The sequence below is a fragment of the Ranitomeya imitator genome, chromosome 4 (assembly GCF_032444005.1).
Source record: "Ranitomeya imitator isolate aRanImi1 chromosome 4, aRanImi1.pri, whole genome shotgun sequence".
Lineage (NCBI taxonomy): Eukaryota > Metazoa > Chordata > Amphibia > Anura > Dendrobatidae > Ranitomeya > Ranitomeya imitator.
This window is the reverse complement of record NC_091285.1, coordinates 102,904,164-102,916,179: the sequence shown is the minus strand read 5'-3', so window position 1 is coordinate 102,916,179 and position 12,016 is coordinate 102,904,164. Positions and strand designations below refer to the sequence as shown.

The 12,016-nt window shown below is 47.0% G+C and overlaps 1 protein-coding gene across 2 annotated transcripts in view; it reads left to right on the top strand.

The window, feature by feature from the left end:
• Positions 1-12,016, top strand: part of SLC4A9 (solute carrier family 4 member 9) — an 859,184-nt gene that overhangs the window by 404,018 nt on the left and 443,150 nt on the right. For both annotated transcript variants that reach the window (XM_069763883.1, XM_069763884.1), the window contains exon 9: positions 6,618-6,792. In XM_069763883.1, the coding sequence (XP_069619984.1) occupies positions 6,618-6,792 (175 nt within the window). The remainder of the gene's footprint in view (positions 1-6,617; positions 6,793-12,016) is intronic.

Genomic DNA, 12,016 nt, shown 5'->3' with positions numbered 1-12,016 from the left:
CATGTAGAAGTGAATTGACAGAGGTCGACTTTCTGAAGACATCCGCCTTCAAAGACGGCCTTCACGACGCCAATGGGACTCTGCGAGTTCAACTACATGCCCTTCAGATTGTGTAACGCCCTGGGGATGTTCCAGAGGATGATGGAGTGCTGTCTGGGACACAAGAACTTTGAGACCGTGCTGCTTTATCTGGACGATGTCATTATCTTCTCCAAGACCTATGAAGACCATTTGAAGCACCTGGCCGAGGTGTTTAAAGCTCTGTCCAACTTTGGCTTAAAGGTGAAACCGTCCAAATGCCATCTGCTGAAACCCAAAGTGCAGTACCTGGGCCATGTGGTGAGTGCCGAAGGAGTGGCCCCAGACCCGGACAAGGTCATGGTGATAAAGGACTGGCCGCAGCTCGGTAACCTCCACGAAGTCCGACAGTTCCTCGGGTGGTGGGCTACTACCGGAGGTTTATCAAAGACTTCACCAAGAAGGCCGCACCGCTGCAAGACCTGTTGGTGGGCCAACCCAAGAAACCCAAGGGTAAGAATACCCCGTTTGATTGGAACGACGGACTGGAAAAATCATTCACCTGCTTAAAGTCGGCGCTGACGTGAGAAGAGGTACTGGCCTACCCCGAATATGACCAACCGTTTGTATTGTATACGGATGCCAGCAACGTGGGGCTGGGAGCCGTGTTGTCCCAGGTCCAGAAGGGCAAGGAAAGAGTAATCGCTTACGCCAGCAGGAAACTTTGCCCCACTGAAAGGAACCCTGACAACTACAGTTCCTTCAAGGTGGAGTTCCTCGCCGTCGTTTGGGCCATGACGGAGAGGTTCAAGCACTACCTGGCCTCAGCAAAATTCACCGTCTTCACGGATAATAATCCGCTATCACACTTGGACACAGCAAAACTCGGTGCCTTAGAGCAGCGGTGGATGGCCCAGTTGTCCAATTACGACTTTACCATCAAGTACCGGGCGGGGCACAAGAATGCGAATGCCGATGCATTGTCCCGAATGCCTCACTTGCCCGAAATGGAAGAAGATCCAGAAGCATTTGAAGATGTAGAGCTGCCCGCTTTCCATCGCCCCAAGGCAACTCAGTGTTCCCATCAGGTGGAGAACAGGCGCAGGAATAAACAGGGCGCCCCGTTGAATCCCCTGCCCCATCACGGGTGGGCAGAGAACCAGGATGGTGACCCTGCGGTCCATCAGGTGAAAGAGCTCCTGACGCAGGCAGGTTTGCATCCCGGCCCAGATGATCCACCAGAGGCATTACAATTGTGGAAGGAGAGGGGCAAACTGTTCATTCACGATGGCAAGCTGTGCCGGAGGAGCATCGACCCACGCACTAATGAATTGGTATGGCAGATCGTGGTTCCAAGACAGGATGTGCCGATGGTCCTGGGAGCATACCACGATGGGGCAGGACACTTCGGGTGGAGGAAGCTGGAGAGGCTACTCCATGGGAGGTTCTACTGGATTGGCATGAAGAAAGCCATTGAGAAGTGGTGTCGAGAGTGTGGCCCCTGTAGCCTATGCCGGAAGGATCATGAAAGCCAACGGGCTCCCTTGCAGCCCATCATCACCAAACGACCGCTCGAGTTGGTCGCACTGGATCATGTGAAGCTAACACCTAGCTGGTCAGGTTATCTCTACGCTCTCACCATTGTGGACCACTACTCCAGATTCCTGGTAGTCGTATCGGTCAAGGATCTAACGGCTGGGACGGCTGCCAAAACCTTCCAGCAGTACTTCTGTAGACCCCATGGGTACCCGGAGAAGGTGCTAACCGATCAGGGACCAGCATTTGAGGCGGAGGTGTTCCAGGAGTTCTGCAATTTGTACGGGTGTAAGAAGATCAGAACCACGCCGTACCATCCACAAACCAACAGGATGTGTGAGAAGATGAACCAAGTGGTGATCGACTTACTGAAGACCCTACTTGTAGAGGAGCGGAACTTGTGGCCCACAAAGTTACCAGACTTGGTAGACATGTACAACCACATCCCGGTGAATTCCACCAACTGCACTCCAGCGTACCTGATGCGAGGAAGGTCTAGCAAGTTACCTGTCAATCTGGATATGGGGATCCTGACTCCCGAAGATATATCGCCAGATGCGGATTGGGATACCGAGAGGCAGCAAAGGTACCACAAAGTACAGGAATGTGTAGAAAGAAGTCTGGCCCAGGCCCAACAAAAACAAGAAAGGGACTACAACCAGCATGCTCCCGCAACTCCCTTGGCACCCGGTGAGCAGGTACTCAAACGAAAGAGGAGACTACACAAGCTTGATGATCAATGGGAAGCGGAGCCGTATACCGTTCTGCCCTCTGATTTCGACAATGCGAAGGTCTGTCTCATCAGCAAAGACGGAGGGGAAACCTCAGCGGCGATATCCAGAGACCACCTGAAAATATGCCCTGATAAGCTGAGATGGGGAAACAGACCCCGGGACTTCTCCGCCCGTGGAAGAGGAGAAGATGATACACACTATTCTTGGCGACTTTCCCCAGTCGTGGACTCAAATCAATCAGGCCATTGTTGTACCAGTCTTAACGTTTCGTCAACTGAAACTGCCAGAACTAAATGTGGTGCCAGGTCATCCGGTCCCGCAAGCACAGCAGACCCCACCAGAAGATGCGATGCCAACAGTCGAACCAGCAAGCCCTCCCTCTGCTATTGGTGAATCTGCCATGCCCACCATTAGTGGTGACAGATCTGAGAACTCCAGCATGCCGGTGCTGCCCAGACTCACTAGAAGTGTAGCTAGAAGACAGTGTACTACACCAGCGATAGCCAGCGTAGCGGTCCCTGTCAGGCGAGTTGCAACCCCTGCGCTGCGGAGGTCGACGCGTAGCACTAAGAATAAGACTCCACTTTGCTATAAGACTTGGAGATATTAATGATAGTTGCTATTTGGTTGAAAATGTTTGTGTAAATATCTTTGTTACGGTTTAAGAATGGACAATGGTGTGATGGACAGTGAATCGCTCCAAAGCTTTCACAGGGACCCCTTTGTTTACCCGGGGTCCCTGGTATTTCAAGGTTGCACCTACTGAACTGGGAGTCATGAACTATGCATGGCCAACCTTTGCAACGTCCAAGCATCCTCACCTCCCATAACGGGAAGCACTGTTATATTTACTTGTTCATCGTATTTGAAAATTTTGTGTTTTCTACTAACTTGTATTGTTATTCTTCTTTTCCCAGTCCGGGAGTACTGGATTTAACCAGGGGGGAGTGCAGCGCCCCAGAGTCCTGGTCGTTGCAGTAATGTTGCTCTGCCACTAAGGGGAGTGATGTTGCGTCTGATTGCACTAAAAGAGTTCACCTGACCAGGTACCACAGTCACACATTACACTTCACACTCCGGCCACCAGGGGGAGCAAAAGGCCACTCCTCACACTCTGGTAAAACTGGGGATTGGACAGGAAGTTAGGGAGAATGTAGCCTGGGAGAGCTCCAGGGAGGACCTGTCAGAGGTGGGTTCCTGGCAGGGGCCTAGCAGAAAGGACCGATTGTTACGGGGCCGTGCCTGCACTACCTTGCGGCGGCATCTTAAGAAAGGACACGAAGCGAAGTATATTGTGGAGAAGTGAGAAACGGGATCAGAGTAGGAAGGAGATAGAACCAGAAGGAGTCGTGCCCCTAAGACCGCGGCAACATCCTTCTGAGGCGTGTAGCCGGTGGCCGGAGCACCGAGGAAGTAACAGACTTGGGAGAGGGGCGTCTCTAGGGTCCCAGAATAACTCCAGGCCTACCTGTCATACGGGTGCGTCCTAGCCATATCATACTGGGGGACAGAGAGAAGAGAAAGAACTGATACGACCGTTGTGAGGACTATCCCGTGGTGCTCAGCAGGGAAGGACTACAACACACAGGCGTTAGAAGGTAGACACTGATTTCCACCTGCAAAGGGAACTCTGGATGTGCCTTCGGACCGGCCGGTCTCAGTCAGCCCTGTTAGCAGTGCTCTGGATTGCGGATCCCGAAGCCTTTAGTAAAACGGTAAAGAGACTGCAACCCTGTGTCCTTGTTATTCCTTGCGTTCTGCACCACGCACTATCACCTTTTATTGGAAGCCCCTTAGTAGGGTCACGGACCGGGTCTAGCCACCGTGACAACCCCGGAACAAGAATCCCGTGGCCCTACATCTGGGGGCGCTCCATATTCTATGCGTATGTATCTATTCTATCTTTTCTATAACCTGTCAGTGTGATTTTTACAGTAGCCACATATGAATTGCCAGCTTTTCAAAGGACACTGGTGTGTAAAAAATGGACAGCACTCGCATGGTGCGAGTGATGTGCGTTTTTTTTTCATAACCATTGATTTGCATTGGTGAGTCTCGTCCAAGTTATACAGCAAATCGCAGCATGCTGGGATTTTTTTCTCGGTCCGATTTCAGCTGAGAAAAAAAATTGCAAATGAGATGTCTCTAGTAAACAGCTTGAATGCATGTGGGGATTCCTTAGCAACCAGTCAACCCCCACATGTACTCAGGCTTGCTAGCAGCTGTAACGTGCAGCTGCGTCAACAAAAACTAAATGTCCGAGCACTTACAAATACTCGGAGAAAACCCCAGCATGCTCGGGAAAACCCGAGCAACGAGTACACTCGTTCATCACTAGATGTCACCCATTCAATAACATTGGTCCGAGTGCAATCCGATTTTGCTATCGGATTGCACTCCTCCTTTTTTCTCGCAAATGGGTATGAGCCATTAAAATGATACCTTGGTTGATGAAATCCATCTTGTGGTTGTTGTTTAATCTTTATTTGCAGTTTTTATTTAATGAGATTCTTTGTGCTTCCGAGCGGAACTGTGCATGGGGCTGTGGGCAGGGCTTTATTTTGTGCTCTGCTTACATATTCATCAATATGAGCTTATGACAGGTCACTGATGCCTTCTCTTTTACATACAACTGTACATAGAATTATCGTTTGAAAAAAAAAAATCACATCCCTCAGGCAGGCGGCGGCAGTGGCAATGCGCTGTAAGATGTATAATATCTCTGTATTCATGTTATTTATGAATATAGTTTTGTTGTAAAAAAAAATCGCAATCAAAATGGTGTCAGCTGCTGCGCAGAAGCACTATATTTCTTAATAACATGAAAGCAGCCATATTATCCACCTTACCATACTATAACGCTGGCGCCGCCGCCTGCCTGATGTATGTGAATTTATTTTTTTTTCAACCCATAATTCTATTAGGCCATGTTCACACTATGCGGTTTTTACTGCGGAACCACAGCGATTTTGCCGCTGCGGGTCCGCAGCTGTTTTCCATGCAGGGTACAGTACAATGTTACCCTATGGAAAACAGGAACCACTGTGCACATGATGCGGAAAAACCCGAAAAAAAACTCGCTGAATTGCTGCGGAAAAAAAGAAGGACCATGTCACTTCTTTGTGCAGAATCACAGCGATTCTGCACCCATAGAAGTGCATTGATCCGCTTACTTCCCGCATGGGGCTGTGCCCACCATGCGGGAAGTAAGTGGATAATGTGCGGGTTATACCCGGGGTGGAGGAGAGGAGACTCTCCTCCAGGCCCCGGGAACCATATTTGTATTAAAAAAAAAGAATTAAAATAAAAAATCATGATATACTCACCGCTGCACGCGGCCGTCCGGTCTCAGGTTTGCTATGCGACCAGGACCTTCGGTTTGGTGACGTTGCGGTCACATGACCGTGACGTCACCGAAGGTCCTGGTCGCACAGCATCTTTGGAACCGGACCGCCGCCTGCAGCGCCGAGGAGATCGGGACATCAGAGGGTGAGTATATCATCATGATTTTATTATTTTTAACACTACTATTGATGCTGCATATTGCTGCATATGCAGCATCAATAGTAGGGGTAAATCCCGCAGCGGAACCCGCAGCGGAACCCGCAGCGGAACCCGCAGGACAAACCGCGATAAATCTGCAGGGATAACCGCAGCGGGTTTGCCCTGCAGATTTATCAAATCCGCTGCGGGAGAACCCGCAGGATAAAAAAGGAACGTGTGAATGTGGCCTTAAGTATGTAAAATAGGGGGCAGGTCAGTGAGCGATCAGTGACCTGTCGTAAGCCATAAAGATGAATATGTAAGCAGAGCACCACATAGAGACCCCGCCCACAGCCCCACCCAAAGCCCCGCCCAACCCGAAGCACGAGAATCTCATCAACTGAAAACTGCAAAGAAGGATTAAACAACAACCACAAGACGGATTTTATCAACCAAGGTATCATTGTAATCAGTATAAAGGCGCCGACCTGACACTGTCTGTAGGTTACTGAGCACAGTCCTGATGACAGGTTCGCTTTTAATATTCACAAACGTGTTTTTTTCGTGATTTTCAGTTTTTTGGTTTTTTTTACACACATGGGTAAAAGGAAATTTTAATTATGAAACACACTGTATAAAGGAAGATGAAAGTAAGGTTGAAGGAAGGTTAATAATAGGAAAATAATTATGATAGGAATTATGGAAATAAATGTTAGCAGTTTGTGAGTAAGAAATTTATGTATTCATGACGTAAAGATGGAAATGCAGTAAAAGGTCATTTAAATATATGTTCAATGGTGTGGAATATTTCTACTACTATATAATAGTGCTTATTTTGTCCCTAAGGTTCTTTGGTGGACTCCTAAAGGATATTAGAAGAAAGGCACCATTGTATTGGAGTGATTTTTATGACGCCCTCAATCTTCAATGCCTCTCAGCAATTCTGTTTATTTATTTGGCAACTGTAACAAATTCGATCACTTTTGGTGGCATGCTAGGAGATGCAACAGATAATATGCAGGTATTTAATATTCATACAATTAAGGTCTTTTTATGCTGTATTTCCTCTTTTTCATCTTGGTGGTGTAGTTTATATTGGCCGATGATGTGATTTCTATGGAACAGTGGCTATAGGGGCCCTGTAATAAACTGTTTCTGTAGCTTCACATTATAAAGCAATTGCCTGGAGCATCCACTAGGTTGCTTTCAATACCGTAAAAACAATAATAGGTGAGCATATGAAATTTGCGATAACTATAAAAAGTCTGTAAAAAAATTCCAGTGCAGCAGCCAAACTAGATTGGTTATAAACTTTAAAATTTTCTATATGCACAAATTAGGACTTACCTTTACCGCCCACAATTTCTAAGTATGGTATCCACCATCAAATTTCAGGTGGATCCTTTCTTATATTTTGCAAAAAAAAGCTGGAAGGGCACACAATTTCCCAATTAGGGATGAGTAGTGTTGAGCGATACCGTCCGATACTTGAAAGTATCGGTATCGGATAGTATCGGCCGATACCCGAAAAGTATCGGATATCGCCGATACCGATATCTGATACCAATACAAGTCAATGGGACACCAAGTATCGGAAGGTATCCTGATGGTTCCCAGGGTCTGAAGGAGAGGAAACTCTCCTTCAGGCCCTGGGATCCATATTAATGTGTAAAATAAAGAATTAAAATAAAAAATATTGATATATTCACCTCTCCGGCGGCCCCTGGACATCACCGCGGGTAACCGGCAGGCTTCTTTGTTTAAAATGAGCGCGTTTAGGACCTGAGAATGACGTTGCGGCTTCTGATTGGTCGCGTGCCGCTCATGTGACTGCCACGCGACCAATCAGAAGCTGCGACGTCATTCGCAGGTCCTAAATTCCTAGAATGAGGAGTTTAGTGCCTGAGAATGACGTCGCGGCTTGTGATTGGTCGCGTGGCGGTCACATGAGCGGCACGCGACCAATCAGAAGCCGCGACGTCATTCTCAGGTCCTAAATGCGCTCATTTTAAACAAAGAAGCCTGCCGGTTACCAGCGGTGATGTCCAGGGGCCGCCGGAGAGGTGAATATATCAATATTTTTTATTTTAATTCTTTATTTTACACATCACTATGGATCCGATACCAATTCCCGATACCACAAAAGTATCGGAACTCGGTATCGGAATTCCGATACCGCAAGTATCGGCCGATACCCGATACTTGCGGTATCGGAATGCTCAACACTAGGGATGAGCAAACCTAAACTGTAAAGTTGCGGGTTTGTACCGGACACCTATTGTCCAGTACTGAACACCTAGTGTCTGGTACCAAACCCTGAACACTGACTTCTTACTGTACGACCGGTTTACTGTTCGGGTTCTGGAGACTAATAAAGCTATTCCAGTGTGGGCACTTCCGGCACCATCACAGCCATGCTAAATATAGTCATGGCTGTGATTGACTGGCGCACCATTGGATGAAAAAATAATAAAAAAAACCAAACACATAGGGTCCCTCCTATTTTTGATAACAAGCACAAGTAAAGCAGACAGCTGCTGGCTGGTATTCTTAGGCTGGGAAGGTACAGGAATAATTGGCCCTCCCCAGCCTAAAAATAGCAGCTCGCAGCTGCCCCAGAAAACGAGTATCCATTAGATGTGCTAATTCTGATGCTTTACCCAGCTCTTCCTGCTTGCTCTGGTGCTTTGGCAAATGGAGTAATATTTGGGGTTGCTGTCAGCTGTAAAATGTCCGCTGAGCCCAGGGACCATGTCTGTCAGACACCGTCATTACTAGCCTGAAGTTTTTTTCAAATAAAGATTTGTTTTAAGTGTGCTTTCTTCTCTTTCTGCTTACTGGGTTAGTAATAGGGGTGTTTAATAGATGCCTCTCCATTACTAACCTGTAGGCTTGATGTCAGAGGACATTACACAACTGACATTAACCGCACAATCCAATTACCTCAATTGACACCACACTAGGGCAATCAGGAAGAGCCAAGGCTAATTGCCAGAACTGACCCATCTAGTGGATGCCTGAGGGATAGTCTTATTAGGCTGGAAATGGGCCAATATCCATGGCCCTTCCAAGCCTATTAATATCAGCTCTCAGCTGTCTGTGCTGCCTTAGCAGGTTATTAAAAATAGGGGAGATATCACATCATTTTGTTTGAGTCCCCCCATTTTTAATAACCAGTTGAGGCACAGCAGACAGCTGAGGGCTGATATTAATAGGTTGGGAAGGGCCATGGATATTTGCCCCTTCGCAGAATAAGACCAGCTCATAGCTTCATGATTTCCCTTGGGTGGTTATTAGAAATAGGGGGGACCCCACATTTTTTGTTTTATATATGTTTTTGTATTTTTCATCTTTTTATTAGAAATAAATAAATGAAAAAATGGCTTAGCGTCTCCACAATTTTTTAATAGCCAGCTAAGGGAAAGCAGACAGCTGCGGGCTGATATTAATAGGCTGGAAATGTCCATGATTATTGGGCTATTTCCAACCTTCAAATATCAGTCTGCAGCCGCCCCAGAAGTGGTGCATCATATGTGATGTGCCAATTCTGGTGCTTAGCCTTAGGTCTTATTGATTGCTCTGGTGTGATGATGGATCGCCCCCAGACACAGGGCCACAGGTTACTCGGTACAGGTCCTTTCTGTCTCGGTTCTGGGGTTGTCACAGTGGCTGGACCCGGTCGTGACCCTGCTAAGGGGCGTCCAATGAAGGTGATAGTACAGTCTGTCAGAGGTTCATGACGCCACCTGTGGTGTTCGGTCAGGGAGACCGACGCTGCTGTGGGGCCCGCTGGGGTGATGGAATGGCAGCTGGATGATATACCTTCCCACAGGTGAAGTATGTCCCCAGGGCTTCCCAGTAAGGTGGATGGTGATGGTGTGAGGTGCAGTCAATAACGAGGACACAAGGTTGCAGTCTCTTTACCTCTTTACTGAAGGCTTCGAGATCCTCAGTCCAGAGCACGTTCAACCGGGCTATCAGAGACCGGCCGGTCCGATGGGCACATCCAGAGTTTCCTTCGCAGATGGAAATCGTTGCCTACCAATAGCGCCTGTGTGTTGTAGTCCTACCCTGCTGAGCATTCGGAATAGTCCTCACAACTGCTGTTCTCGTTCGTTCGTTCTCTACAGCTCTCTCTCTCTCTCGTTCTTTGGTTCCAGATGTTACTAGTTTCTAACGTCCCCCAGATATGTTATGGCTAGGACGCCACCCGTTTGACGGGAAGGCTCTGAGCTCTTCCGGGACCCTAGAGACGCCCCTCTCCACGCGTTGCCCCCTATGTCTTCGTAGGTGTAGTAGGTAGACAGCCAACCTATAATTAACTGTCCAGCGGAATTTGGAGTAAGGCCTGAAGTCAGTTACTCCTACGATGATCCGGCCACCGACTACGCGCCTCAGTAAGATGTTGCCTCTCTCTCTCGGCACGACTCTTACTGGCTCTCCTTTGTGCTTGATCTCGTTTACACTGTTCCACAATATTCTTCCCTTCGTGTGTCTCTCCTGGATACCGCCTCAGGGTGTGCAGGCGCGGTTCCGTTATGTTCTGTTCTGTTCGCTAGGCACCTGCCAGGTTCCCACGCCTGACAGGGACCCCCCCTGTGCTTTCTCCCTGCAACACCCCCTGCCACGGGATGTTGCCTGGTTCCAACCCAGTCAGCTTCTGACTAACTTCCTCCCCAGCCCCTAGTTTTACCAGTGTGAGGAGTGGCCCAATAAATAAAGCCTTTTTCTCCCCCTAGTGGCCGGAGTGTGAAGTGTAATGTGTTCTGGTGATACCTGGTCAGGAGAACTCCTTAGTGCCATCAGACGTACCGCCACTCTCCTTAGCGGCAGAGTGCCATATTGCAACGACCAGGTCTCTGGGGCGCTGCAATCACAATCGGAGTAATTGTTTTTGGGATTAGTAATGGAGAAGTGTCAGTCAGATACCCCCATTACTAACTCAGTAGTAAAAATAAAAACACACACAGAAAAAACTTTGCAGGCCCTCATTCAACCATTTATTAATACAATTATCCCACAATGTAATCCATATCCATCTTCTTCTTTGTCTTCGGTGCCTGTGGATAACAGTAAAGCTACCACTAAGCATAGGTACTAGCTGATGAATACTCTCATCAGAGTCGCCTGCTCTCGCTGCTATTAGCGAGAGTAGGAGATGCTGATGACAGAATTTGTCATGAGACAGCGCCTGAGTGATGGTAACCTTGTCACCGCCAGCCATAGGTGCTGGCTCACATGCTGTCCTCCCTAAGACAGCATGTGAACCGCGATACCCAGTGGCTGTCTCTGGTAGTGACTTCAGTAAAGTTACTACCGGTCAGAGCCAGTGTTTACCACACTGCCACAAAAAGAACAGCCTCATTGACTTGAATGGGGTTTGAGATCAAGTTCGAATACCCGAACCAAACTTTTAAAGTTCGGCACAACCCGACGAACCTGAATATCCACCGGTTTGCTCATCCCTACTCCCAATAGTGAAACTGTGTGGAAATTATTTTTATTATACTCACATATTAAAAATGTGTTACTTTGCTCATATAAACTCATGGTGAGGTCAGTTGGCCATTATTGCTAACTTACTTTTTACTTAAATAGTTGAAAACACCAATCTCTATAAAAACACCAATGCTGTTATAAAAAAAATCGTCATCACTAAGGGTGCATACAAACTTTGGTCATGATAACATTGCTCAAAAAATTCTAATTCTATTAATACAAATTAAATAAATAAATGTATATTTAAAAAGATGTACTCTAGAAACAAATTGTAAAATAATTAGTTGAGTCTGAATATGTAGGTATAATTTCACTCCATGATTTAAAAAAATACCCATTTTTTAAATAAAACTAACTTTATTAAAAATTAGTCATAAAAAAACACGCAATGTACTACACTGCAGCGCAGACTAAGAATCAGCATACAATAAATAATATTTACCATATGTAGTATGCGCATAAAATACACAACACAGTAAAGGTTATTCCGTTCTATACATTGTACCTGTTGTGACAAAACACTCTGGGATCGCCTTTGCTGGGGTCAAAGGACACGTGGTTTGTGCATTGAATCTGAGGCGTACAGCAGGTTTCTGAGCAGGCTGACCTCAGGTCAGATTTATTAACGTGAAAGCAACACAAAAAACAAAACATAAAAATAAACCCTAGCCTGTCCGGCACTAACTAAACAAATACGTTGCTATCTCAACAACTGGGGGGGCTTCTCCCACCCAGCTAACATCATA